This window comes from Cariama cristata, unplaced genomic scaffold (assembly GCF_000690535.1).
Source record: "Cariama cristata isolate BGI_N322 unplaced genomic scaffold, ASM69053v1 scaffold6360, whole genome shotgun sequence".
Classification (NCBI taxonomy): domain Eukaryota; kingdom Metazoa; phylum Chordata; class Aves; order Cariamiformes; family Cariamidae; genus Cariama; species Cariama cristata.
The window spans coordinates 1-27,699 of NW_009592862.1; the positions used below are offsets into that span (position 1 = coordinate 1).

The window sequence follows — 27,699 nt, forward strand, 5'->3', positions numbered from 1 at the left end:
GGTGGCTGTGGGTGACTGTGCCCGCCTCAGCCTTTGCCCCCAGAGGTGTCCCCACTCCTTGCTGCCGGCCCGGCTAACATCATCTGCAGGTTTTATTTGCTAGGTTGGCAAGGAGCAGGTCAGAAGCGGATTTGTCAGGGCTGGATGTTTCTAATCTTGGGGAACTGGAAGCATGGTCAGTTTGCTCGGTGGTTTCTCGTCAGCTGAAATGCCATCTGTGTGTCCGAGGGCAAAGTCAGCAGCTTTCTTCAAGGGGTCCCACTCCTTTGAATGGAAAACCTCCTGTGTGAAAATCTGGACCCAACACATCTGCCCCCTCCGGCAGTATCCCAAGCCACCACATTGACCAGTTAAAAGATTTGGGTTCTATATTGTGCCCATTATGTTTTTATATCGCTTGTCCTACAGCGTAGCATTTCACTTACTGTCTGCTCCCAGTGCTTTTTAGTATCAAACATGGGAGACCCTAGAAAGTATTTGCTGCTTGGTTGTACTTAGGTTTAGAAAGCTATTGCAGAGGAGGTTTGCTACAGTGCCCTTTGCCCAGAAAGATGCAAACGACCCTTCTCCCGCGCTGCAGTGCAAGTGTCACGGCAATCATCCGGTGACTGTTTGGGGGCATTGGCGCAGCTTCTTAGCTGCTCCTACAGCTCAGCTGTGCAAAGGGGTAGGTCTGTCAGTGTCTCTGCTACATCTAGACTAGCTCTTTGCTGCTGAAAAAGATGGAAAGAAATAAACTTTTCAGCTGCATTATATAACACCTCCTTTGTGTTAGACAAAATTGCCTTAGAATAACCTGGAGTCATGTGTAGGACTCGATCCGTGCTGCTGAGAGATCTCAGTCACCTCTCTGTGACCGTAACTCAGCATTACGGCATCTCTACTGTGCCGGGAAGAAAGATAGTTTTATGGCTTGAAGTGAAGAGATCCAAAGATGTCTATGTATTGCTGTCTGTTTGCGTTGTAAAGAAATCCATCCTTCAATGGCTGGAGTGCCTCTGGAGAAAGCTGTCTGGGCAGAGCCTGGAACTTTTCCCCACATTATGATGCACACTGTTCATAATTGGTAACAAAACCGTGAGCGCTTTCAATGGCATTCGAAGATGTGGAAGTGGGATTCTTTTTGACAGGTGTAAGCCAGGTCGATATACAGAAATTACACAAAATGCACCATAACTGTTGTAATTGGGTTCTGGGAGTAGGATTAGACAGCCAGTCACACAAACAACGTGGTCGGTAATCAGTAAGATTTCAAATGGTAGTGTGGGTGTTTGGGAGCGACTAACGTGTTTTGAATGCAATGACTTGTTAGCCTACACCAGGATGGGCAGATGCTAGTCAAGTGGTATCAACTGTGTAGAGTCCAGGAGGCGCATCTGCGGCTCTGGTTTGCTACGTACCTGCTGTAACTACTGGCGAGCTGCTGCTACTGTTATGTGGGAGCTTTGAGGTGTCTCTTGGTGGTGTGAATTGTGGTGGTTTGACCAGAAAAGTTAGCTGTGTGAACTTGGGCTGGGGAACCTAAAGTCCTTGAGGAGTGTCTGGTCACGTAGACCATGGCACAGGACAGGTGCTTTTATGTGTCTCCCTGTTCGTGCCCTGTGCTAGAAATGCCTAAATGGGGGGGGGGGGGGCACAGAGAACTTGTTGAGGAGCTCCCTGCATTGCCTCTTTGCATGGAGAAAGTGCTGGTGGGGACAAGCGCTGCTGGTGTGCCTCCATCCTGCCACTCCAGGCACATCTCGCTCCCTGCCTCGCGTGGTCTCTGCTACCCATAGTGTTCCTGCGGTGATGACCCACCTGCTGAAAGGTTTCCTCCAGGCTTTCTGGAGCACATCACACAGAGCTCCTCTGCTCTGCCCTGGATCCTCCTCCATGTACACCCCGTGTCCTTATCTTCTTATCTACAGCAAGGGCTCTGCGGGACAGTAGGTGAAGCTTCAGAGACAGGCTATTCTGTCCTCCCCCAGAGGGTTGGGGACTTGGGTCACCAGTGTGGGTAGCACTGATGCAATGATCAGGTCCCCTGCGGTTTCATGTAGGCAGTGTGGGATCCTGTTCTCATGCTGCAGGAGGAGATGCCCTGGGACTGTTTCTCTGCAACTCCTGAGCTCTGTTCATATTTCTCCTGACTTTTCTTTTAGAGAGAAAAATCACCTCCTGAAATTCGCTGCGAGTCCGAGTGGCCCCCGATAGATATTTATTGTTCATGGCTGGAGTTCGTGTGTGCACTTGACTGCCTTACTGAGCAGGGAGCATCATTTGTTTGCTGTCGTGAGTAATGTGACCTAAGCAGAAGGTGCAAGCTCCCTAGATTCTTAAATTAAAATCTCTGCAGAGCGACTCAGGGGAGTCTCCTGTCCCAGGAGAATTAATTAAGCTCCATGCAGTTTGTTGTGTGCTAGGTCTTTTAAATAGCTTCTTACAAAATAATGGTATAGTTGCTCTGTGCTAGCATTGCTGAGAGCATCTACGATGCTGCCAACTTGGTCTCTGTACTCTTGTCTTCTCCCGAGAGAGTTGCAGCGAACTGTGCGCTCATTCTGCATACGGCACCCGGGAAGTGACTGTGGCTTCGTGCTGTTGCTTTGATCAAATCTGAAGTGCTTGTATGTGAGATCTCACTGCTGTACTGTTTCCTTCCTATGTCTGCTTTTTTGCCTTGCAGCTCCTGGGGCACAAGTGCTGAAGGCAGGGATGACGCAGTTGTCCTTGAGTCATGACCTTGGTGCTGCCCCTTCGCTGACGGCTCCCAGGCTGCTGCGGTTTGGGCTTGTGCAGGTTCTCTTCAGGGTCCTGGCCTGTGTGGTCTCTGACACATGCTCCTTGGCACACTTTCAAAGGCATAGATGAACCAAAGCCTTTAAAATGAGCTCTCTTTGTCCTTGCTGTCTGCAGAACAATACTGGCACCCCAAAGGTGGCAATAAAGTCAGTCTTTTCCTGCAGCTCTGCTTTGTATTACTCTGGCCTCCAGCTTTTCTTTGGGAGCTTGTGATAGTGCGAGCAAACAGACATGAGACTTTTGCTGGGTGTTCCAGAACCACCTCTCCTTGCTATAGTTAGCACAAGAAATATTAGAGTTGAGAGTGTCGTTCATCTTACCTAATTTCAGGACTTTGTTGTCTAATCCAAGATACCCCACAGAGAGATAACAATTTGGTCTCACTCCCTCCCTACTGACTAGTTCTTCATGAAGTCTAGATTCCTTTTTTCCGCTTGCGAATTTTCCTGTGAGTGGTATGAACTCTCTCATGCTTTGATTACCTTGTTCTTTTAACTTCTTCCTGCTCTGTCCTCTTTCCTCCTGTCCAAGCTTTGTGACTATAAATTCCTCCAAGACTGTGGGGTCTTTGTCTTTAAGATCTGTTGCTGACATCTGATTTCCCTTTCTTGAGAGTGAGAATTTAAATTTAAGATTAAAATTTTCCAGCTACCATCTCCTTATGTAGATATTTCAGAAAACTAATTTTTGTCAGGCTATTGTTACGATTAGGTTTAAACGATGTAGGTGTCAACAGTCTTTAATGACTGAACTGTTAACTACGAATTTGCTGGCAGTGTTCCCCTCTCTGCTTAGTGACAAGAGCAGGATTGGAGCTGGAGGAGGACATAGGTCCTGATGATGCAGAAGGTCCCTTCTCTCCTGTTTTCCTGAGATACAGCACTGTCAGATGCTGTGACAACAGGTTCCTGCTGCAACTCCTCTGGGCATTACTTCTGAAGGAGCACAAGAAGGTGGTGGGTGTTCTTTATTTTTCCATGTAATACTCTGGAATAGTCCAGGTTTGGCTTAACTCCATTTAGAGCATAGCTGCAAGCTATCTCAGGTCTTTCGTGTATCTCTGAGTGTTCCAATACCCATTTCTTCATTCAGTTCAATGTCAGTTTGTGTATTGCATAAATTTCTGTGCATCAATTTCTCATAGCTGCTAGTATGCATCAAGGCCCCTTTTATCCTGTTGATGTGATTATTTCAGAGACTTGAAGGCTATTCCATGCTTGTCATGTTGTAATTGAGATCTTTGTTATTTGGCAGCTTTCCTCCTTCTAGCAAATGTATGTCTAGATCGTCTATGCTTCTTTCCAAAATCTCAGTTTCTCTTCCAGACTTGAGTCCAGCTTTGACATCCAATGCACAGTGAGTACTGAAAAATGCCCTCAGAAGGACAGCTGCCTTTGCTGCCTGTGTTGTGCTACCCCATCCCACCCTCCACACTCTTGAAGTCATTCTGATGGAGAAGAAGCTGGAGAAGATGATGGTGTCTTCTCTGAGGCAATGGCAGTCTTGTCTTTACTGGTTAGACTTAGTAGCACAGCGTACTAAGGCTATGGTCCCTGGTTGATGACCTTTTGTTAAATCAAGCTGTGCTGATGGTGTAACATCTGATCTGCCACTAAAATGAAAACCTCTGTCTAGATGAGTCAGGGCTAAACTTGTCATGTCATCAGCTGATTACCTCTCGGTACTACCTGCTCATTTGTATGGAGGTTTTGCAGTGTCATACACTCAGGGTTATAGCTCATCAGCCCATGTGTCTGTAAGGCACCTTGTACTTCATCTCATTTACGTGAAACAAGTTTTCTTCTTTATTTCTTGCCAGTTAAATTATCCTGAGGTGTCTCTGCTCTGAGCCCAGTTGAAAGGTTTTCTGTCCAGTGTCATCAGGTGGCTTGATGAGACTTTGAACTACATTGGCTGTGATAGTGGAGGCAAAACTGAGCTCAGAGAAAAGTACGATTGTGTGACTTGTATTAATACAGTGTGTTGATAAAAGAAATAGAAAAGAATGGGATGAACAGAGCAGCTACCATCTGGTTGCATTTTGCTCTGACTTTATTTTGATCAAGTCAGTGGCTAGCCAAGGAAAGGGAGTAAATGGCACGTTAATGATATGGGGAGATGCTGGTAAACTTGGGTGACTGTGGGCACAGTGAGAGCAGAGAAGGAACACAAAAGGCTTGGCAAGGGGAGACTAGGCATAAGGAGCTAGCATGGCCAGCACAGTCCCCTTGGCAAAGGGCACATGCAGACATCTGTGGGAGTTCTGCTGAGGCACAGCCAAGGAGAAGCCGGTGGCACTCAGGAAGCAGGACTGCGGAAGGGAACCACTGAGATAATAGGCAAAAAAAAATTAGTCTGAAATTTGTAGTGTAATTGGCTGGAAAACCCCCGTTGCACATTGTACTGTGCAGGCGTCATTGCCTCATTAGCTGTTGCTAGATAGCTGTGATCAAGTGTCTGCATTCGTTTGCTCTTAGGTTGGCCTGCAGCATCTGAGAGCAGTGAAAGTGGAACGGTAGTGACAGAACTGCAGGTTCAGGCTGGGCTGAGCAGCAACGTTTTTGAGGAGCTCTGTGCTCCTCGACTGTGATTCTGACCTGCAAGAAGAGGTCTGGGTGTCGCCTATTCTCCAGGAGCTCTGGCACTTGGGATTTTACCCTCCTACCTCATCTGCTTGGGGAGACAGGAGAGTGAGGTTGGAGACACTGCAACGCCGTTAAGCTCTGGCTCTTATTCGGAGAGATGCTATTTTCACTGTGGAACAGGGTGGGATGGAGGGTGGCAGTGCTTCTCTCTGGCTCCGTGTTAGCCATTTGCAATTTGGCTCTGGGGAAGTGCTTGGTACTAGTTTTCTGAGCCTGTAGTTTGCAAGCTGAGGGTGAAGCATTGGTTCAGATTTTAAGGCAGACAGCTCAGCTTTGGGCATTGGCAGAGGGATGAATGGAGAGAATGACAGACGAATTAACATGCTTTTGGAGCTTTTGAACTAGACTAAATTTTATCATCATATTTCAGCATTTTTTTTGTGTAAATCACCATGTTCCATCACTGGTAATTTACCTGAGAACTTGCTGTACATGGAATGACTGCTGATGCCCAAGAGAAGCTTTGAAGTCTTTCCCAAGGGTGTAAGTGCCCTGTTTGTGAATGGTGTTGATGCCTTGCCAGGGTAGACGTGTCCATGGGAAGCCCTGGAGTCCCAGAAGTCTTGGTGGAAGAGATCTTGGAAATCTCAAGCCCAGCCATCTGCTCGAAGCAGGGCTATTGCCAGTGCTACATGAGATCAGCTGTGGCTTTGGCTGAGCCTTAACCATCTCTAAGATGGAGTGCAGGAGTAGCTCAGGAGTGCTCTTGCAGCTGCATAGCCTGATGTTAGAATGATAGAATTACTTAAGTTGGAAAAGACCCTTAAGGTCATTGAGTCCAACCGTAAACCCAGCAGTGCCACGTCCACCACTAAATCATGTTCCTAACCGCCACATCTACACGTCTTTTAAATACTTCCAGGGATGGTGACTCCACCACTTCCCTGAAGTTGCCACACTCCAGCTCCCAACTTGACATTTGTGTGTTATCCCAGGACCAAGTCCTGCCCAGACAGAAAGGTGGTGCAAGGAACATCCATGAGGTGCTTGTCCTCCTGTATGGGTGAACCATGATGGTCATCCCCTTGTTCTTCGTAGTGGGGATTGCTTGCTAATTGTACAGCTCCCCCCATGTGACAGAGCCTCTGCGTGACCATCTCTGGGGCTGCTTACGCATTGAGAAAGACAATTTGGGCAACTGCCACCCCATGGTAGTGTCTAAAGGTACAGCCTGGTACTAGACAGGCAAGAATCTGGAAACAGAAAAAAAACCTCAGCGCGGTATGTTAGCCTGTAATGACGCAGAAGGTTAAACCTTGCTTCGTGCACAGCTCCAGCTGCGCTGCTCCAAAGCATTTTGCATTTGTCTGCCCTGAAATTTAGTTCCAGGGAGATTAAATTACTGTTTCTTCATTGTTCATATTGATCCCCTGTTGCTGGCTGTGGATGACAAATGGACTTCGTACTCCTTCCAGCTCTACTCGCTCTGGGAGGTACATTGTAGCTTTGTTAATCTTTTCCCCTTTGGGAGGAGGTGTATAAAAACAGTGGCGGAAAGTTCTGGCTACACAAGTTGGGATATGCTGCTGCATGGGGCAGCAAAGCGGAAGGTTGTTTTGGAGGTCAAAGCTGTTTTCCACTTAGATGTTTAATGGCTGTTATGAGGGTAGCCTTTTGTGGCAGCTTGAGCTGGAGTGGGAGGTTCTGAGGCTGAGCACCCCTGCAGGAGGAGGGCAGTGGATGTGATGCCTTGGTATGAAAAGTCTTCCCTGTAGCAGCAAGTCTTCATCTCCTCGCCCAAGAGATGCCGGTGTGCTTGCAGGCTGAGAGTGCTTGGCTGCTGGGTTTTGTTGGCTTGGCTTGCCAAGGAGGTGGGTGGCTGTTTCGTCTCACTGTTTGCAAGCCTGCACCCTGGACAGTCCATTGGCAAATATCAGCCTGACTGTGATGCTGCAGACCTTGGAGAGATTGTTCTACAAACCTGGGAAAAATGGATGGCTAGGAAAAGCTAGTATTGGGGTTCTCAGGTCACAGGTCTGTTGGATACAGGAGAACAAGCAGAGCAGCAGGACGTTACAAATGGCCCGGCACTAGGAGACTGGAGATTGTATTTACTGTGTACCAGGGAATGCATGCCTTGACCAAGGATGCCTTTCCTGTGTGGGTTGCAAGCAGAAAGCTTTTCGCTGGTTGCAATATTCATAGGTTTGCTCTTATGTAGGCCTTGATGTGTGATAAGGGTTGAGCTCACCCTGCCTAGTTGATTCTTAATATATTTCAGTAAAATCTCAGTCATCCACAGGACCTGAATCCGTCAGAGAACTAGGAACTGCTTTGGTGGGGTGTTGTGGGTGTCTCTCAAATAAGGTTGTCCAGTAATCCAAATACTGACATAGTTGGTGCCTGAGAACTTAAGGTTAAGGTAGGTAAAATGGGTATTAGCATTAACGTCTAAGCTGTGCTAGCTCACAGGCAGGAGCATTCAGAGCCAGAGTAGAAGGCTGGGGTGATGGTTGGGACTGGGTGGAGATACCTTCTTCCCTGGGCTGCCAGAAGGGGTTTAACTTAGGGTGGTTAGAGACGGTGATCGAGTTCTTATGTGCATCATAGAAACAACGCCAAGTTTAAAGCAGGTGTGTTTCAATTTTGTTTTGGTTTTAACAGAGAAGCTAAAGACTAAAATAGTCCTGGGCTTGTAGCGCGACTCTGTTTTCCCCTTTGGCCTGGGGAAAACTGAGGTGTGTTGGACAGGGAGCCCCCACTGCTATTGCAGCGTGTTTCAATGGGTGTCACCTGAAGCTGAAGTGAAGCTGCAAGAAAAGAGCAGTGTGTTGATATTGAACTGTTCCCTCTTTCCTTGGCCTTTAACCATTACCCATGTCTGTCTTTCTCTCCTTTGCTGCCTTCTGTGATGCTTGGATATGCAGAGCGGCAAGGGCTTTTGGAGAATATCTTTCACAAAACCATCCCGAAGGTAGAAACGGCTCAGGTAAGAGGACTGACGTGCCTTGTTTGTATCTGTGTGTGCATGCACCTATTTATTAACAGGCCTGAAAGTGAAAGTGCATTTATTTATCATAAAGGATTAGTGTGAGATCTTGGCAGCAGAGAGGCTGGAGCCCTCTAGCTCTGTGAAGCCCTTGAGGAGAAAAGACAGTTTGGTGACTGTCACCGATTAAGGCTGGGCTGGCGCTTAAAGCGGGTGGCAGATGCTCTCTGTTAACCCCGTCCTTTCCCACAGGGGGAAGGAGAAGAGAAAAGGGAGAGAGATTGATGGGTTGGAGACTTAAAACAAACTTTAATAAAACAATAACAGTGAAAAAAAGTATAAATAATATTAAAACTAATACTACTACTAATAGAAATAGAATATACAAACCCAGTATTGCTCTTCCCAATGATGACCGCGTGCTACGCGGGGCACGCAGTGCTACCAGGAAAGGGCGGGCACCGGCACGTCCCAGACGGACACACAACAAAGACTCCGCAGCAGACTGGAACTGGCTTCAGGAATGCACGGATCAGGATTGGAGGCAGGAGAGGGAGCAGAGTCCCACCAGGATGCTGGCCATGAAGGAAAGAGAGCTGACCCCCATGATCCCCGAGCTTTATACCAAGTATTCCCGTGGGTGGGATGGAATACGGCATTGGTCGGTCCCGGGTCACCTGTGCCCTCTGCAGCTTCCCGGGGGTGCGACCCCTCCTCCGCCTTCCCCCCAAGGGGAGCCCAGGGGACCCCAAGAGAGCCCGCAGGGAACAAGCACCCACCCGTGGGCCTTTCTGTATAACAATCCTGCTCCTGCCCCAGCAACAACTACAGACATTAACTGCCATCAGCTCTGAAAGCAGGCACCGCCTGAAACCTGCAGTCAGCTTCAGACAGGGCAGTTACCAAAAAACTTAACTGAAGGAAAAAAAAAATCTACTGAAAGCCAAAATAGTTCTGTTTCAGCCAAACCAGGACAGTGACTCAAGGGTTGGGTGGGCTGTGGGGACAAGTTCAGTTTTAGTGGACAAGTGCCCTGTCATAAATTCACCCCTAGACTTGATGTCCTTGGAAGAAGTTTCAGCTGGGAAGTGAAAGACTGCACTGCACAAGGCTTCTGCCCTGGTTTGTCACTCCTAGGTCTTGCTCTCACTGGGGAATAAGAAAAGGTGAGTTAGTGTGTGTTAACTGATGTGCTTAGCGTTTGTGCAATGCTGTCTTTGCTGGCAAAGGTAACGTCTGGGTTTATTTCCCAGGGTTTGCTTCAACAGGGTTTGAAATGAGATTTTCCTTGTCTAGTTGAGGACACCAGCATGTGTTAGCTAATGTGTTAATTTTTTAGATGCAGATATTGTCGCTGTCAGCTTATGAGGAGTTCTGCTTGATGGGCAAGAGAGCACAAGAGAAAATCACTTGACTTCTAACAGGGCTGTGTCTTCTCTGTGAGGAAAGAAAACATTTTGCAGACAATAAATTCACTACAAAGCCTATAGAAAATCCTGTGGAATCCACAGAAAATCCTGTGTGAACAAGTAGTAGATTGTTCTGTAGCGTTGAACTGTTTTGCAGGGGATAAAGTTGTTAAATAGAACGTAAGGTAGAGTGATGTATATCATTTTATGTAAACTGTAAATGTGTGTGTGTGTTTAAACCTCTATGGGCAGGAAATGCCTCTTGCTAAAAGAGCAAGCCCGATCACACTAGTCTTTGACAGCCAGCTGAATGAGCCCCTGCCTTTTTTCTTGGATCTGTTCTAATGACCTTCAAGTTGTCCTTCACTGAATTGTGCTAACTTTGTGAATGGAAGGGCTTTAAAACAATGCACTGCGGTTTTCTTTGACTTTTTTTCAGGCATCAGAAACTCTAGTGACACATTACTTACAATATTTGGTCTAAGAACAGCCCATGGTGATAGGAAGGGAAGGGTAGAAAAAGGCTGGAGTTTAATGCAGATGAGATGAAGCATCCATGAGGCGGAGGGAAGGAAGGGGTTGGACAGACAGTGCAGACACAGGCCAGGCAGATCTGGGGAGGCTTCCCACAGTGGCAAAAGCATCCTTTATCATGGCTGTTTTTGCAGCTGCTTCTGTCAGCTGGAGTCTTTGGAGGTCCTTTTCTGCAGTCCCCCGCCCCAGTTTCCAACAGGGAGAAATGTTGTCTCCTGCTCCCTTTGTAGTGCCCTCATAGTATTGTGTCACAATCAGCCCAGATAGAGAGTCTCTGATGGAGGTGAGGGGAAATTGCAGATCTGTTCAGGTGCCTGAGACCTGGTGAACCCTGGTCAAAGCCAAGGAGTAGGAGCCTCTCTGATGCACACTTACAAAGCTGCTGTTTTGCTCAGCCTTATAGGTGCTCCTAGTTGCTCGTTCCTCTCAGACTGTAGATAGGGAGAACATGGAAATGGAGCTGATGTGCCTCCTGGATAACGTGCCGCTGTCGAGCTCCTCAGACCAGCCCTTAAGCCCTCTGTGCTTCTAACATACCCATAAGCTCTCCAGGGAGGCCCTCTCGTACCCACTGCCCCCTTGGTGTATCAGGCTTGAGATCGTATTTGAATCCAATGAATTTAGTTGCCACAGATAAGAATCAAGCAGTGAGAGGTACACATGGGAATACCACGATCCTTATGGGATCCTTAAATATTGACTTAGAAATAAATAAAGTTCCCTAGAAATTACTCTAAATGTTTATAGAAGAGGAAAAAAAAGAATCATCATTTTGTAAGTTATCTTTTGAAATTCTGCAGTGTATAATTTAACACAGTCTGTAACATTTCTTTATAAGTAACCATGGTAGGAAGGTTGCTATCCTATGAAAATGTTGAGAGTAGAAAATTTGGCTCCCTTTTGTTCATCCTCGTAGTCCAATAACAGGGAAGTTAACTCTTTCCTTCCTGCAGAAATTCTGTATATCTCAGTATCACTTCAGCAAGTTTCTGAACGCTTCACCTTTGGCTCAGCGGAGCGCTTAAGCTGTATGATTAGCTTTCATCCAGTGACTCCAGTGAAGCAAAGGAAGGACCTCTTCTACATGAGTTGAAGATGTAGCACATATATAGAAGTACCTGAATCTGCTCCAACTGATCCGCTTGGCTGAAAAGAACAGGGAGAGGCAGTGTTACGGCTGTACAAGCCCACCAGTATCCTGTAGTTGGATTCCTTCCTTGGCTTAGGTTCAGAAAGCTCAGTGCACTGAAGAATTGAGTCCTTGGTGCATGTGTGCCTCTGTTCATAGCACTTTGAGCTTTCACCATCATTGTCTTTACCTGGTGGGATAGGCCTGCTTTCCGCCATAATAACCCTAGCTATGTATTTGGATGCTCCCTGCGCTGCAAGCAGACTGCAGCTGGGATTAAGGCTGGAGCCTAAATGTGAATGGAAGGAAGCAAGCCTTGACTTCAGTAGTTTATAGTCCAGAAAAAAAAAAGGTTTAAGAAAGGTTTAAAGTCATTGATGAATGCAGTGAGGGAAAAGGGTTGTGGTCTTTGAAGAGCAGGAAGGTGGCAGAGCCATCAGTGGGACAGTGGAGGCCTAAAGAGAGGAGGGAAGGGCAGGATCCTCCTCTTCTGTGGATCGAGGAGCTAGAACCCTCCTCACTCCTGGCAGAGGACAATCCTCATGCAGGAAATGGCATCTTTGGGATGCCAGTTCTTTTACTACTTTACCTGCTAATTCAACTCCTTGGCAGAAGGGTGGATCTCTGTAAGTCCCCAGGCAGATGCAGGACACCCACCATCTGGATGGAGATACCAAGTATGCAGAGACTACCCCAACTTACTCCATTTCTGCTGCACCTTGTTCTCTGGGGATTGTCCATTTTGGTTTGACTTTTTTTATCTTTAGAGTCCCTTGACTTCAAGGAAAGGAGATGGTATAACAGCTTTTGCATCCCACCTCTTCACATTCCACAACAGATCAAAGAGCTTATGCTTTGGTGGTAACTTTTACACCCCAGAGTCTATTTCTGATGGCTCCTCTGGTTGGAGAGCTTGTATGTGTGTGGCAGAACGTCTTTGAGAAATTGGGGAGTGGAAATGAAGAACCGCAGAGGGATTGTATATCACCAGGGCGGGCCAGCTGCCACGTCTAAGCATTTTAATGAGGGGTGAGTTATTTGCAAGGCTTTGTTTACCTCCTGTTTTCAATAAAATTGCAGTCTGTCCATGCCTGGCTTCCTTTGCTAGGGCAGTGGGCATGGAACTGAACATCAGCAGGAGGTAAGGAGGATTGCAGGGTACTGCAGGGTGTACATGTAGTGAGGAAAAGGTGAGGGAGATTATTTCTTGCTGGTTACAGCTCCTGATTCTTCCTGCTGTGAGGCCTGAGAACTTCATGGCTTGGAAATACTGTATGACTATCCCTGTGCAACTCTTTGATGTCTTATTCTGGAGGATGTTCTTCCAGGTGACCGGGGAGGTACATTTACCCCTCCTTTATTGCTTGGCTCAGAGTGCACTGACTGTGATCTGTGAGGCTGCGGCAGGGGTGATGGCAATACAGATTTTTCTTATCTTTGCTTCCCTTTTGGAACAGGGCAGCTGTCTGGTGATGGGGTATAAGTTGCTGGCAGAGGGTAAAGGAATTGTCCCTTTGGGATCACTCAGATTTATTTATTTTTTTCCTCCTCATCTTTAAGATGTTCTGAGGAATTTTAAAAAAGGGAGCTGCAGCTGACAAAAGACGGATCTGTTAAGGGAGCTGGTGCCGAGGTGGTAATGCATCTCCTACTCTCTTCCTGCCTCTCTTCATTGCTGGCTTGTTCATGCAGGCTGAAGGTCTGGGAAGGTTCCCAAGAAGAGCACTCTCCCATCTTCAGCATTCATTCTGATTGCAAGGCTGTTGCCAGAGCGCTTGCTGACTCTTGTAGCTTTCTGGTACCTTCCAAAGACTTTCCATCTTGTCTGTGGCATGGTTTTAGTGTAGGAGTGGGTGTCCCTTGGGACAGACCTAGAAGAAAGACAGGGAAAAGGATTGAAATATTGTGACAGGGAAGTGTAAAAAGGCTGCAGAGAGTGAAACATAGAAGAAATAATCACTCAGAGTCTCACCAGAGCTGACGGGATAAGGAGGTCTGGACATTCCCAGAGCCCCCTTTACCCACCTTAGGTGTCAGAGGCCCCACACTGAGATACTGCTTCTTTAGATTTCTTTGTCTCCATGTACTGGAACTGTGAGTGGAAACAGATACCCAGGGCATGGGACAATGAGATTAAAAATGACAGCAAGCAGAGCGTTTGAGAAACTTCCTCCTGGGTGGGGAAGCAGTGATGCATCCCAGTGATATGGAATTCAGGCACAAGGATCCTTTGCTGAGGAAAGGAAGGGAGCTGTCCTGTTCTTTTTTTATCCTGGGACTTTTTTATCAGGCAGTTTCTATTTTGCTTGATTGGGTTATTTGGAGTACAGCTACAGCTGCTGGAGTGCTGGGGCTGTTGCTGTAGGATGCAGTGCTGGTCCACCCGCTGCAGACTGGCTGCACTGGGCAAGCTGCATGTGAAGGGCTCTGGAAGTGAGAGAAAGGGAAAGGACCCCAGCAGCACATCTGGCCCAGCTCTCGGTGTATGCCTGGGCTGATGTGGGGTGGCTGGCCTTGGGCAGCAGAGGTGGCCTTTCTAGAAAGATCTCGTGCCTCAGAAGGGGTTGTAGGCAGCCTTAGTTCAGGGCAGAGCAGAGATGTGAAATCACATCTCTGAGGGTTTCAGGCTGCTTCCAGGATCGGCCCGCACAAGTATTATGTGGGTGTATCCTAAAACTTGCCATGGAATATGTTGTTTGCTTATAAAGTGAGTAAAAACGTAGGTCACAGTGTTACCATGGAAATGCTAATGCCAGTGGTGGAGCTGTCACTTGCTCTTTTGGGTCGTGTCTCACAGTAACAATTTCATCTATTCCCATTAATGTTACGGGCCAGACTAAAAGGTTACTCATCTATGAGGCACATTATCAGCAGTGTCTTCAGTTTGTTTGTTTTCTAGGCCCATTCCAGCACAGAAGACTAATTGGAACCATTTTGTCATAGCTAAGTGACCTTCTGTTTTCTCAGAGCAGCTCGCTTACTGAAGCAGCCCTTGCCTTTTCTCTGTGGCTTTGCAGAGAAGCGTGTGACGTTCCTTCCTCGGGAGCAGTAGGGTCAGGGTGCCCGATAAAGTCACGGCGGGGCTGGCTCGGTCAGACTTCGGGTAATCCCGTAGTGAACGTTCTGCATGTTGTTCGCTCACTTGACTCTGAAGGTACTGCACGGCTGAAATGCCACTGTGACCTTTTTTTAATTGTTGTATCTCTGTTTTTATATCCCTGCCTCACGCTTCAGTATTTTGAACAATTTTCCTGTCTTTTGCTATGACTACATTTCAACCGTGCAGCCCAGCGAGGCCGGCTGCCAGCCTGTCTCTGGCGGCAGGAGCCCTGTGCTGGTGGGGTCACGTTGCAGAACGTCCGTGTTGGGAAGGACAGAGCTGATGTGTAGGGAGCTTTGCGTTACGGCTCTGATGCACGATCAGAGGAAGCAGAGGAGAACAGGACCTGACAGCCTCTTAGCACACCTGAGGGGCAGTGGCAGGCATACGGGAGGTCTCAGAATGCAAATTGCAGGAGAAAATGCTCAACTGCGCTGTTTGAAAAGGTGTTTCTGTTTTTACAATGCCCTAAGCTCTAGCCATTGTACCCATCTGCCCTCCTCATGGAGGTTATCACCTGGACTCCTACTGATGTAAAATAAAAAAAAGATTACCTGCGTTACTACTACTGTGAACAATACTGCAAGTCCATGTCCTGTAAGCATAAAATCTTTCCATTCATCTTCAGTGGCCATCAGTTCTTTCATTTAAAGTTAGTACCATAAACATCAGATCCAGAGAGGTCCAGCTGAGGTGGAGCAGGGACGAGAGAACTGTTTCTCTGAAATTTATTTTTCTGAGATGACAGATATTTTTTTAATAGAGTTTATCTGGATTCCCCTTTGCCACTTTGCTTCTGATGATGGAGCTGAGGTTTTAAATCTAAGGTGCTTTAATCATCAGCTTAGCTGCTAAAAGCAGTAATAAATTTGGGATTGTTTTTTTTCTTTTAAGCTTCTGTCTATGCCTTGTGGCTATATTCTGCCTTGATTTATAAACTTCTCATCCCATGGGGTTACAAGGCAGTCTGCATCAGATAACGAGCTTGGCTCCGTGAGTCTCTCCGCTGTTGTGAATGGGCATCAGTCAGCTGAGGCTTACCCCAGTGTGTTACCTCCTCTTGAGAAACTTCATGACAGCTAAAGAAAATGTGGAAGTCCTTTCAGGATGTCACCTGTCATGGTGTCACACAGTTAGTTACCTGCGTCAGAGCAAGTGCTCCAGTTAGAGTTACTGAATGAGAAAGGATGTATTGTAAGTATCTAATAGTAATAAGTGCCTAATTATCAGGAACTACACGTACTGAGAACGTGGATTCTTTCTTTCCCCAAATACTGGCAATTAACCAGTACAGATTATCATTGCTGTCAGTGGTCATGTCTCTGGCGATACGCATGCCCTAAGGGCTGTGTTGGGTAGTGCTGTGTGGAAGGTGAAAAAAGAAATATCAGAGAGGAGCAAGTGAAGCCAGAGAGACACGTGTTCAAGTAAATAACAAGGAGGCAAGAAGTTGATTGACCCTCAGGTCTGGACCGTCAAGCCCCCTGGCTCTGGCCAGGCTGTTACGACGTAGCCCAGGTAGACAGGGAAGTGATGAAAAGATTTGGATGTTTCTATTGCCAATAGACACATGATCTACAGATCAAGTACATTGGTCCTCTTCCCTTCATCTTGCTGTTAAGTATCTCAGGCATAATAAATCCATGTAGAGCACAAATCTAGATGGAAAGAAATCTGTTTGAGGAGCCTGATTTGTCTGCCCCAAGGTAGCTTTGCAGCTGTGTGAGACTAAGGTGTTGCTGATTGAAAGCAAGTCAGAGAGCAGCATTGTTACCAGGTCAGCTTCATCGGGGTGGCTGGAGAGGAGGCACTGTGCCAGGCTTCCCGAGTCACGCTGTCCTGGGCTGGCGTGGCAGTTTGATGGAGCAGCTGGTTGTGGGAGAGGTGGCAAGAGCAATGTGAAAATGAAATTAAATGGAGCAGCAGTAACCAGGCAGAGGGTGTTAACAGCTTCAGCTGACTCTTAGAAGGCAACTCCACTTATTGCTGAAGGCCCCTGTTACTGTTTCTCGGTTCTCATCACTGAACAGCCCTGTGGCTCAGATTTAATTCAGCATTGATTTCTGGACCAGCTTGACTTCTTTCCTAGCAGAAGCAAACTATTAACCTAAAATGCTGTAGTGGAAGCAGGTGCAGTGATTTCACACCTGAATCCAGTTCACTGCAAGTGTAGACAAGGGAACCGGTCACTGGTAACATCTCGGGGTTGCTGGTGTATATGAACACATATGTGTGTGAATGCTAGTGCAGACTTGCTCCCTGAAATGGTGCAGGGTCGTTTTTAGAAGCTAATAATTCTTTATGATGGGTGTTTGAATCTGTTTTTCTTCCATACTATTTTTTTTTCCATAGATAAATTCTTTATTAACTAGAAATCTTGAATAAAACTTCATGTTCCCTTTGCATATGAAGTTGCTTCTCCAATGTATAGTTACTGAAGGTGCTAAATTGAGTGAAAAGAAATAATTACCCAATTGTTTGACAAAGACAAAGCATATTGGTGTGGTGGCAGGCCTTTGTAGTGTAGATCATGAAAACTCCTAGGTAAGTACAAGTGAAAACACCTTGAGTAAGGGACAGGGTAGGAAGAAAGGATTATCATTGCATTTTGCATGCTAGATCAGGCAGGTAGTTTATGTCAAACATATCCAGTCAAGAATTGTAATCCTGCCATGATTTCAGTAAAAAATTGGCTTTTAGTTGAAACCAGTCATGTCTCATTTACATGTCTAAATTTTATGCAGCCGAACAGACCTTCATGCTCATAAAACAAAGACCAGAATTGGTCTCTCTGCACTTGTGATTATCAGCATTTTCAGACATATACTTTGGGCACTTCATTTTTCCATTTACCCACAGATACCAGAGTTCAGAACTTCTCAGGTCCCTGAATTGCGGTGCTGTTGGGGTGTAAGTAAAGGTGCACAATCCTGTGTGTTTGCTCTAATGAGGCTATACGTCTTCCATAGAAGTATTCATTTCAGGAGGAACAGGGGCAGCTGTCAACCACTATTTTGTGGTGTCTTAAGAAATATGTAGCGTCATTGTGCCCACACAGCTTAGTAAGTTTGACAAGCTGAGATAAGCACTTAGAACTGGCCTTTGTTTTTAATTTTAAAAATGGTATGCTTGGCACTGTTAGCCAGCACAGATCTTGGCAGATCTTTAAGAATAATTTGGTGGTGTTTTCCCAAGACATGCCCACTCTAGAGCACAGTTAGTCTTGGCACTGGAGAGGGTCTGAGTTGCTGGAGAACAAATGTTGTGGCCTGCTGCCTTTTGAGGGGTGACAAGTGGTTGGAGAGACTGTGGAGCCTGTGAACACTTTCTGCACTAGTTGGTCCATGACACTGTATCCTGCAGCTGGATAGGACTCGATGGACAAGCTGTTGAATGACAGCAGCTTCTTCCACTTGCATGGCTTGCAATTGTTGTGGTGATGGCCCTTGTTGTCCATTAGGCACTCTCGTGGAGGAGGTGAAGATGTCCATGCTGTCTCTGTGCAGGAGACCATAGGTGAGGTAGACCAATGCCCACCTTTCGTATTCCACCTGGACAGTATCAGTGAGGTGCACGACTCCTCACTACACCTGGGCATGCATTTTGGACTTCTTCCAAGTCTGGAAAGACAGCATCAGCTATAGATTCAAGAGGCATAGCTCTTTCTTTAGGACTGCTACAGGCTGCTCCTCCTGGTCAACTCAAGGAGTCAACACAGCTGCCAGCTACAGTATTGGGAGACTGTGAGGTCTCACTAGGAGACAAATGAGAAACGAACCTGAGTTGTGTCAGCCTGAACAGTCCTGACAGTCACTTCTTCAGCAGAGTGGCCAGAGACCTATATATCTCCTGGTGGTGCTGGAGGAAGTTGTATCTCAAGCAGAAAAATGAGATAAGGGTGACACACTCTACCGGTACCAGCTCAATTCAGTTCAGTCTTGGTTGCAAACAGAGCAGAGGGAGAGCCCCTGAGCAACGCAAGCACAGTCCAGGATGGGCTTCAGATTCAAAAGCTGAAAGTGTACATCCTCAGCGTGGGAGGGCTGTTTTCAGAGGGACATAAGAGTGCTTCATAGGAAGCAGAATGTGGTAGTGGTGAAAGGTCCGTATTGCACAATTACAACATTAGCCTTGTCCTGAGATAGGTCTCTTCCTCCTTCATCTCTTCATGGTCAACGACAAGGTAGCCAAGCCTTAGATTGTTCTTCCAGCTCATGGCTCAGTAGCTAAAGGAAAGATGTTCATTAAATATCTAGTGAAGTAAAGACTTGGGTTTGTGTTCTGCCTCTGTTTAAAATGCTGCTGTCTGTGCTGGACACTAATGATTTTTATTTTTTCTGGGGTAGTAGTCACATGAATAATGCATTCCCTGCTGAGCCTTTTTAACAGTCCCCTAGCTGCTTCCCATCTGAAGGGAAGTGTAAGAGGTAATTAACAGCCACTTGAAAAAAGGATTAGCAGGTGGGTGGGAGCTACTGTTGGGTTCATGCATGGAATTGCCATGGAAATGCTGAGATTTCCTGGCACTTCATCCACTGTGTGGGCTCCAAAGATAGTTGCACTCATGGGCCTCTCTCCTTTCGATCTTCCTACCCTACAAAGGGAGCGGCTGCGTTTTCCTTCTGGACAGCTTCCGCAGGCTGTGCCGTCGCCATCTGCACTCACGCTGAGGCTTGCTGACCAGGGGTGCTGCAGAGAGCGGGACGCTGTGTGGCAGCTGTCGACCGAAGTCTTTTTGTATTTCTTTCATATCAAACCAATTGGCAGAAAGTCAGGAGGGGAAAAAAACAAACGCTGGTGGTTTGCCCCTTTCCCTTAGTTCTAAAAAAGAATAACCTGGTGCACAAAACACTCCGAGTTTGTCACTTAGAGAAGTTGGTGCTGGTCCTTGTCCTGCAGACTTTCACCAGCTCAGTAGCCTTTGTGTGGCTAAACCCACTGAAGTAGACAGCCTTGTGCAGCTGAACAAGGGCTGTTTTGCACGTAAGCATTTTCAGGCTGTGCACTGAGACCTGCGTTTGCTTCTAGCCTTGTTTGGTGGCCATGCAAGCTTAAAATATTAGGCGTATTTGTGAGAAATGTGTCTCCTTTCAGTACCAGCTCTAGAGGTTTAGAAAACAAAGAGCATGCATTCGTCTGAAAACGTTCCTGGGGAGACCTACCATATCTGTCTCCCCATTCCCCTCTCTGCAGCAGTAACAAAGAGCCTCCTGAATTTGTTGATGTGTGGGGTGCTTTGGTTTTAAGGAAAGTGTGCCATTTGTTTCAGATCACCTGTTGGCAGACTCGTACGTTGGACAGGAGGACTCCCCCGAGATGCAGCAGACAGCACAGAACAAGCGCAGGCTCTCCGTCATCTCAGACGGCAAGTTTGAGAGGAGCTTCTCTGAGGAGCAGGCAGAGAAGATGCCAAGCGAGGGACCGAAGCCACGAGTCTACACGATCTCCGGCGAGAGGCCGATGCTGTCGGACCATGAGAATGAAAGTATGGAACTGGTGGTGATGAAGGGGGCTGCCCAAGAGGAATGCCACCATGGCCACCAAGTGCACAGTGCTGGCGGCTCTCACGGCGTTAGCAGGCATTGCAAGGGCTGGCCAGGCAGCCGGCAGGGCTCCAAGGAGTGCCCAAACTGCACCCGCCTGGCTGCCCCTTCCCAGCATTCCTTTGACCTGGAGCAGCATCAATCCAGCGAGACTGGGTGGCACAGGAAAAGGCTGGAGAGGATGTATAGTGTCGATCGAGTGTCTGGTAAGTAAGGGTGGGTCCTGGAAGGACACAAAGGGACTCATTGACACAGGGGTGAAGGGTGACACCCATCTCATCCCAGCACGGAGGTTTCATTGCCATGTGCCTCGAGTTGGGCCCTGTAGTGGTTCCCCTTCAGCACCTTGCTGGTACCTTGCACCAGCATTCGTGGAAAGGGATTGTCAAAGGAGGAGTTTGAAATAAGCTGAGCTCAGTTTGAGGCCAGCTTGTCCAAGCTCCTTTGTCTCTGTTTCTAGCCTGTAAGTGGTAGATGGCCTGGGTGGTTTTCATGACAGCTTCATGTAGCTTAGTGAGGGTGATCTCTGTGGGCTCCCTTTCTGTTGAAGGAAGAGCAAGAGAGGAGGGGCTGTGTGAAACCACCTACATTTATTCTCATCCAGGAGGCAGTTCAGAGCAGGACCCTCTCTCCTCTGCCTCATTCTGGGGCTGAGGCAGTTGAAACCTTTGTGAATGTGCCAGGGTGCTCAGCGGGAGCCTCAGCTCAGCTCAGGTACGGTGTTCTGTACTTTGGTGTGTCCCCAAAATGCTCGTCTGTGTGGTTGGAAATAGTTTAGCAGGGTCCCTCATGTGGTGCCACCTCATGGGCTTTCTATAAATACTAGCAAATAACACAATATTGGACTTTCTTCCCCACTCACCATCCATTTGCTCAGCGTTCTCAGGGAATTGGGCTTGCAATTATTCAATTACATTTAAAAAAATCCCTGATTGTCTCTAAAAACTTAACCGTTAATCAAATATATGTTCCAATATATGTACTTTGAATTATAAGCTAGTACGCAGTCTGTCTTTGCCTGTCAGCTCTATATGTGCCTGGCAAATAGTCTGACCTAATTTGTCTGATTTTTTTTTTTTTTTTTTTTTGTAAACAGACATCAAGGTTTTTAGAGCAGAGTGTCCAGCCAGGAAAGGTCAAGGTTTTCTCCTTGAAAAGAAACCGAGTATAAGGATTGTTGAGATCAAATTGTACATCTTTCCTGGGTTCATAGTTTTCTAGTAAATATCATAGTGATATTTACTGCAGGTACAACCACTGAAAGTTTGGGTTCTGGACCATATTTTCATACCTAGATGCTTGAAATTCTGTGACTGAATTAATACATGACCTAATACTGAATAATAATAATAATAAAGAACTGATTATCAACTCTGCAGAACACCTACAGTCCCACTAACTCCTGTGCATAGTTTTTAAGCATTGTTCCTCTGTTTGTTCCCTGTGATTTTTGGACTTCACATCAGACAATACATGTGCAAGTTGACTTAATTATTTTTAGTGCTGAAGTGCAAGAAAAGGAGTGAGAAGAGTTTTCCTGTATGGAAACCTTTTATGGTTTTATAATCATATGTATTTTACCCGTTAAGAGATGGCTCTGCATATGGTGACACAGCCAGAAAGCTTGTGTGAGGATAGAAAAAGAAAGCCACTTCAGGAAGGGAGATCACAATCCCAGGGGCTTGGTCTTCTGGAGATCAGGGTGCTGAGTTGAATCAGTTGCAGCCTCATGATGTGTACTGAACTAAGAAAGTCAAGATTTCCTGTTCTCGTGCTGATGGATTTCTGTTGAAAGCTTTCCTGAACAAATCAAAATTGTACTATGTACTGTGGGACTGAAGCAGGTTACTTGATACAGAACCAAAGGAAAGCTCCACGTCACTAATGGAAGAGTTTAACTCCTCATAGCTGAAGCTAAACACCTCTGTTTGCTGCAAAACATATCCTAGCAAATGCTGTAGAGAGATGTTCTGTTTCTGGGCCTTGGGATTTATATGTATTTTCAACTAGGCAGCAATTTTTGTTAGGGCCAGTTATCAATGTGAAATGGAGATTTGCCTTTTGAAAATACATCAGAGTAACTTAAAAGGGAACAAAGTCGACAGCACTGAACCTGCAGATGCCTCCGTGAGTTTCACGTTTCGTACAAGCAGGCAGCAGCTACCCTCGGTGCTTGTCTCAAGCTTCTAGGTGCTTCCACGTGTGGCTGCACAGGCAGCGCTGTGCCTCTGACACCAAATCCCATCACAGCACTGGCATCACAGAAGGAAAGTTTTCTCAGCTTGGTCTTGTTTGCGCTCTCTATCCAAGTGTTGTTACTCAGAGAAAAACTGAGAATTCAATGGCACAACTGTCGCAGATTGCAAGAAATATTTCTTGGAATGTCCTTTGTGCATGGCTAGCAGAGAAAACAGAGCAGAGATGAATGGAGGCGAGAGAGACTAATTTCCCCAAAGGTTCACTTTACAGTGCTGCTTTCTCTGTTTGGATTTACATCACACGTTATTGCTGCAAACTAACACTCATGGCAGTTAGGCCAGATTGGCATAATTTAATATGGATTTTTATGCTGAGTTTATGATGCCTAACACCATTCCAGAGAAGCACAAGCTGTCTTCTCCTGTACCACTCCGAGTGTCTGATACAAACACATCCACGCATGGACAGAGGGGCTGAGATTTGCATGCAACCTGGCAAGTGGCTGGAGATGCTGAACATAGTGATGGTGGTGGTCCTCCACTCTTACCCAAGCCCATGGTTCCTTGACTATTGCATCATAGTTGTTGGTAACAAGAAAGAATAACGAGATGCTCTGCCTGGCCAAAAAGGAGTGTGCTGCCTGCTCCTGGAAGCAAAATAACCATACCTATAACCTGAATTTTAATTAGCTGGATGAGCTCTGGAGCTGCGCTGTGCTCCCTAGTCCCCAGCTGTGTGCTTCTTGGCTACTGTTCTTCCTCTGGCTGGTAAAGAGGTGTCTCTGAAGGGTCACAAATCCTTTATTCTCCATTGAGTGCTATGGGTAGGGGAGTGATATCTTTCCTGTGTTGACTCCTGCCTATCAGAAAAGGAGCAGAGGCTTCCAGCGATTGTCCAGGCAAAGTCTCATAAGGATATTAGCTGTTGTTCGTAAGCTCTGCTTTGAATCAAAGCTGGTGGCTTAAAAGCTGTAAAATACATTAAGAGATTGTCAGTCCTTTGAGATGCATAGTCCCTGAGAAGTCTGTACAGAATTGTTGGCTAAAACAGAATATGTACAACTTCTCCTCCTTCACCACTTTTGTGGGTTTGAGACTTCAAACAAGTAATTCATTTCCAGTCTGAGCTGGTTTGCTTTTTTTCTCTGTCTGTTTTTTGGAGGAGAGCAGACATAGGAACTTCATAGTAAGTATTTAGCATACCGGATTGTAGTTTTCATTTAACATATATATTTCCTTAGGGTGCCTTTATACAAGGCTTGACATAAACTGTTAGCTGAGAGTTACAGCTTTCTATATGATTTCTTGGAAGCTTCACTTCAAAGGAAGCCTCTCCAGTTGCATTTAGCATTTTTTGCATCTGTAATTGCAGCCACTTTTTGTACTTTCAGGGAGCAGCAAGATCAGTCTGTAGTAGATGATGATCTGTACAGATCTGGTAAGATACCTGGTCTGTAGTAATTATGTCTGCAATAGGCATGGAGGGTTTGATTGGGTTGTGGCCAATGAAAGTAAATAAAAAGAATGTTCTTGTCAATGCCTGAATATTAATGACTAAGATACCGTAGTTGCTAATGATCTTAAAACTTGAATGAGTGAAGCAAGACACATGATCAGCAACATGTGGTGAGGTATTCAGCAAGGAAACCACAAATTGGGAGTGAAGCAGGGTGAAATATCGGGTAGCCCCAATTCCCAGGGATCCAGTCCACTGAGATCTCGCTCGTCTTGTGTCAGTGGATTTTAATACACCTCTGATTCCCTGCCTGACCGACTTCAGCCTGAGGGGTCTCAGTAGGGGCTGCTTCTTGGTCAGATTCCTTCTTCTGGTTACCACCATCCCAGACACGTAATTAGTGACTTATTTTCCTGCCTGCTTTTTGTCTTACTGGTCATTATGTGAAGGTGATGCGGTGTCCTAATGCAACAACAGAATTAGGAAATAATCCACAGTTGATTCAGGCAGGACAGTTTACAAACATAGGGAACCAAATAAGCACAGAGTTCTCTGCAGATTGTATAGCTGATGTATGCTTTGACGTCTAAAACCAGAATAGCTCATGAAGGCCAGGTCATCGGGAGCAGCTGTGTGAGAGGTTTATTGAAACTTCAATGGTAGAAAAAGAGATAAATCTCAGGCTTACAGTTACTGTGGTTTAACCGCAGCCAGCAACCAAGCACCACGCAGCCGCTCACTCACTCCTTCCCCCTCCCAGTGGGATGGGGAGGAGAATCAAAAAAAAGGAAAACTCATGGGTTTAGATAGGAACAATTTAATAACTAAAGTAAACTAAAATGTAATGCTAACGATAATAATAATAAAATATAATAATACTAATAATTGTAATGAAAAGGAATACAACAAAAGAATAGAACCCAAGAAAAGACAAGTGATGTACAATGCAGTTGCTCACCACCCGCTGACAAATGCCTGAGCAGCGATCCTCCTGGCCAACTCCTCCCAGTTTATATACTGGGCATGACGTCATGTGGTATGGAATATTTCTTTGGCCAGTTTGGGTCAGCTGTCCTGGCTGTGTCCCCTCCCAAATTCTTGTGCCCCTCCAGCCTTCTTGCTGGATGGGCATGAGAAGCTGAGAAATCCTTGACTTAATGTAAATACTACTTAGCAACAACAAAAAACATCAGTGTGTTATCAACATTATTCTCATACTAAATCCAAAACATAACACTGTACCAGCTACTAGGAAGAAAATTAACTCTATCCGAGCCGAAACCAGGACAACTTCCAAGTCTGGAAGAGAGGAAGGTGAATGCTTTTCATCTTCTGCGGGAGGCTGTATCAGAAAGAACTGGATGAATGGGACATTTCAGATTAATGGTACTAAGGAAGAGGCAGAGGCTGGAAAACGCTTTTAATGAAGAATGTTCTTTCTCCTGTTTTTTTTTTCTTGTTCAAATGTCTGTTCTGTAATTCCTGGATTATTCTAATCTTCCACGCTTAGGATAGAGCTTTCACACTTCATTTAGTAGCCTGATAGACAGGCTTAGCACAAATTTACAAAATACTTGATGATAGTGTGCATATATATGAGGAGAATGAGACTCTCCTGTTTAGTACAGGGCAGGATGCTGAAGAAAAGTACTAAGAGAAAAAGCTCGGAAAGTCTTGCTGTCTGAACGATGTCTCTGCACACTGGATTCTCAGGTTTTGCTCTCTCTCTCTTCCAGATGATGTCCCCATACGAACCTGGTTCCCAAAAGAGAACCTCTTCAGTTTTCAAACTGCTACTACAACTATGCAAGCGTAAGTGAAACTACTGCTGTAGCTTTCATTGTGTATCTTAAAGTTCACAGCCTGCTCAAAGCTGTATCTGAGAGCCTGGAGCAATCGAGTTGTATGTTTGGCACCGCAGTCTGGGGGTGAGAGAGAACACCTTGTCTCTTATTAATTTCTTTTTTGCACTTACTAGTTCTCTTTCCTACTACTCCCCCACTTATTTGGGTTTACCTTCTTTAACTCCTTGGGCTACCCAGCTCTTCTCTGCTTCCCTTATTTTCTCTGTGACACTGTGCCCTGTCCCTGGCTGCCTCTGCAGAGTGAGGGTCCTGCGAGAGCACCAGCTGAGACCCTCCACCACTTCCTTCTGCTGCAGCCACTGCCCCGAGGGAATGTTATTGCAGGCTTGCCCTGTATCCGTCACTCCGGAGGAGTGTGTCTCTATAGGATGAGACATAGCTCTACAGCTTCTGCCCTGGTCTGGTTATTTGAAGAAGGTGAAGAAGTGTGAATGGATCTGAGCTAGGAGCAGCCTTTCCCTCCACTCTCCACGCAGGTTTTGGTGCCCCTGGTTGCTGTGCGTTGGGAGGAGGCAGTTCTTGAAGGACTGAAGGGAATAAGGGAAGCCTCATTTCCAGTTTGTACCCAGCTTGTCAGGAAATGCCGTCTTCCTGGTTTCAAGTATTTCCTACCTGGCTGGAAAGCCAAAGCAAACAATGGGGGAAATGAGACGCTGTTCTGCCTTCTAAGGCCCTTCTCCAGCCTTGTCACCTTTTTTCCTGTGTCCTCCTTCCAGTGTCTGTGTCACCCTCAGCTCTACTGCTCTCTTGACTTCTCTTTGCCTAATAGTGTCCTTTTTGTAATCTGTTTTTCTGTCATTTCTTCTTTCCCTCATACCTTTCCCTTCCCAAATCCTGAAAAGAGGCTGATTGTTGATCTTGGGATAACCTGGACTGGATCAGACCTGTAAGGACTGATGTAGGGAGAGCTGGATCTGGCACTGGGGAGAGGGGTAGCTATTGGCATATTGGAAAGCATCTGCATCCCCCAGAAAAAAACACTTGTCTTCATGCCCTTCCCCTCTAGCTCTACTGGAGGTGTGACCCACCCTCCCAGCATGGTGAACAGCACAGGAGAGGCATTTGCCTGGTGCCAGTCTGTGGAATCTGATGCATGGTGGTGGGGTGCTAATCCCACCCTGACAGTGGGAGTGAGTAGCCTCTGTGGGCTTCTGCTCTCTCTATATTGTCCTAGTGCTGCTTCTCTTACCTGACCCCTGTGTCCCCCTGCCTCCTTTTCAGGGATTGTAAATCTGGTGGCATCCCAGCTGGTTATCACTCCTGGGCACCAGGCTGACAGGGCCCGTGGGCAGTCCGAGGGCAATTTGACAGATACTTGATTTGCTCTTTAAAAATATTGGCTGGTAACAGCGAATGGTATTTTACAGTTCTGATCTGACACACCAAACCATGCACAAAATGAACACGTTTCCTTTGCCTTTGGGCTCATCCTTAGCTTATGTGAAGTCATCTTTGCTGGGCACAAGGTTTGTTGCAGGATGATGGCCCACGGCAGGGCTTACAGGGCTTGAAGGCCAAAGTGAGGCTGGTTTGGGGAACGGTGCCCTTGAAGAGCACAGCTCCCTTGGTTAACGTAGCTCTTCAGTTAATGTTTCTGGAGATTCTGTGCTGCCTCTAGAAATTGCATAGAAACATCTCTGAAAGTTCAGGACACCTCCATAAGCTGGTTGAAGGGGCTCCCCCAGGTGCCCCTGTCCTCCTGACCTCCGCTCTAGTGTTTTCAGCTCACTGTGCTTGTTTCCTTCATAATCCGGACAGCGTGAGCTGACTTCACGAGTCTTTGACACTGTCGGAGAAGGTCTCCATGCTCCAGAAGCCCATGATGCTGAGCTGCTGTTGTAGCCTGACGGGCCATGTTCAGCTGTCAGTTGTACCTCTGCATGTTCTCTGGGTCTACATGGAGCTTAATTTGCATCCAAGCCACATGCCAGCACTTCCCCAGGGACGATTTAGCTCGGTCAAGTAGGAGTCTCACCACTGAGAAATGTTTAATTTAAAAAGCAATTTCCTTCCACCTAACAAGAAATATTCCTTCTGGAGTGAGAATTCCCTCAGAACACTGGCCGGGGCTGAGCACTAATGAATTCCTCTTCTCTTTCTCTTTCCC

General features: G+C 46.4%; 1 protein-coding gene across 1 annotated transcript in view; it reads left to right on the forward strand.

Moving 5' to 3' along the window:
- The first annotated feature begins 8,246 nt into the window (after positions 1 to 8,246).
- Positions 8,247 to 27,699, forward strand: part of NSMF (NMDA receptor synaptonuclear signaling and neuronal migration factor) — a 37,844-nt gene continuing 18,391 nt past the window's right edge. Inside the window, exons 1-3 of the mRNA XM_009698877.1 lie at positions 8,247 to 8,358; positions 19,800 to 20,279; positions 25,464 to 25,539. Coding sequence (XP_009697179.1) covers positions 8,247 to 8,358; positions 19,800 to 20,279; positions 25,464 to 25,539 — 668 coding nt within the window. The remainder of the gene's footprint in view (positions 8,359 to 19,799; positions 20,280 to 25,463; positions 25,540 to 27,699) is intronic.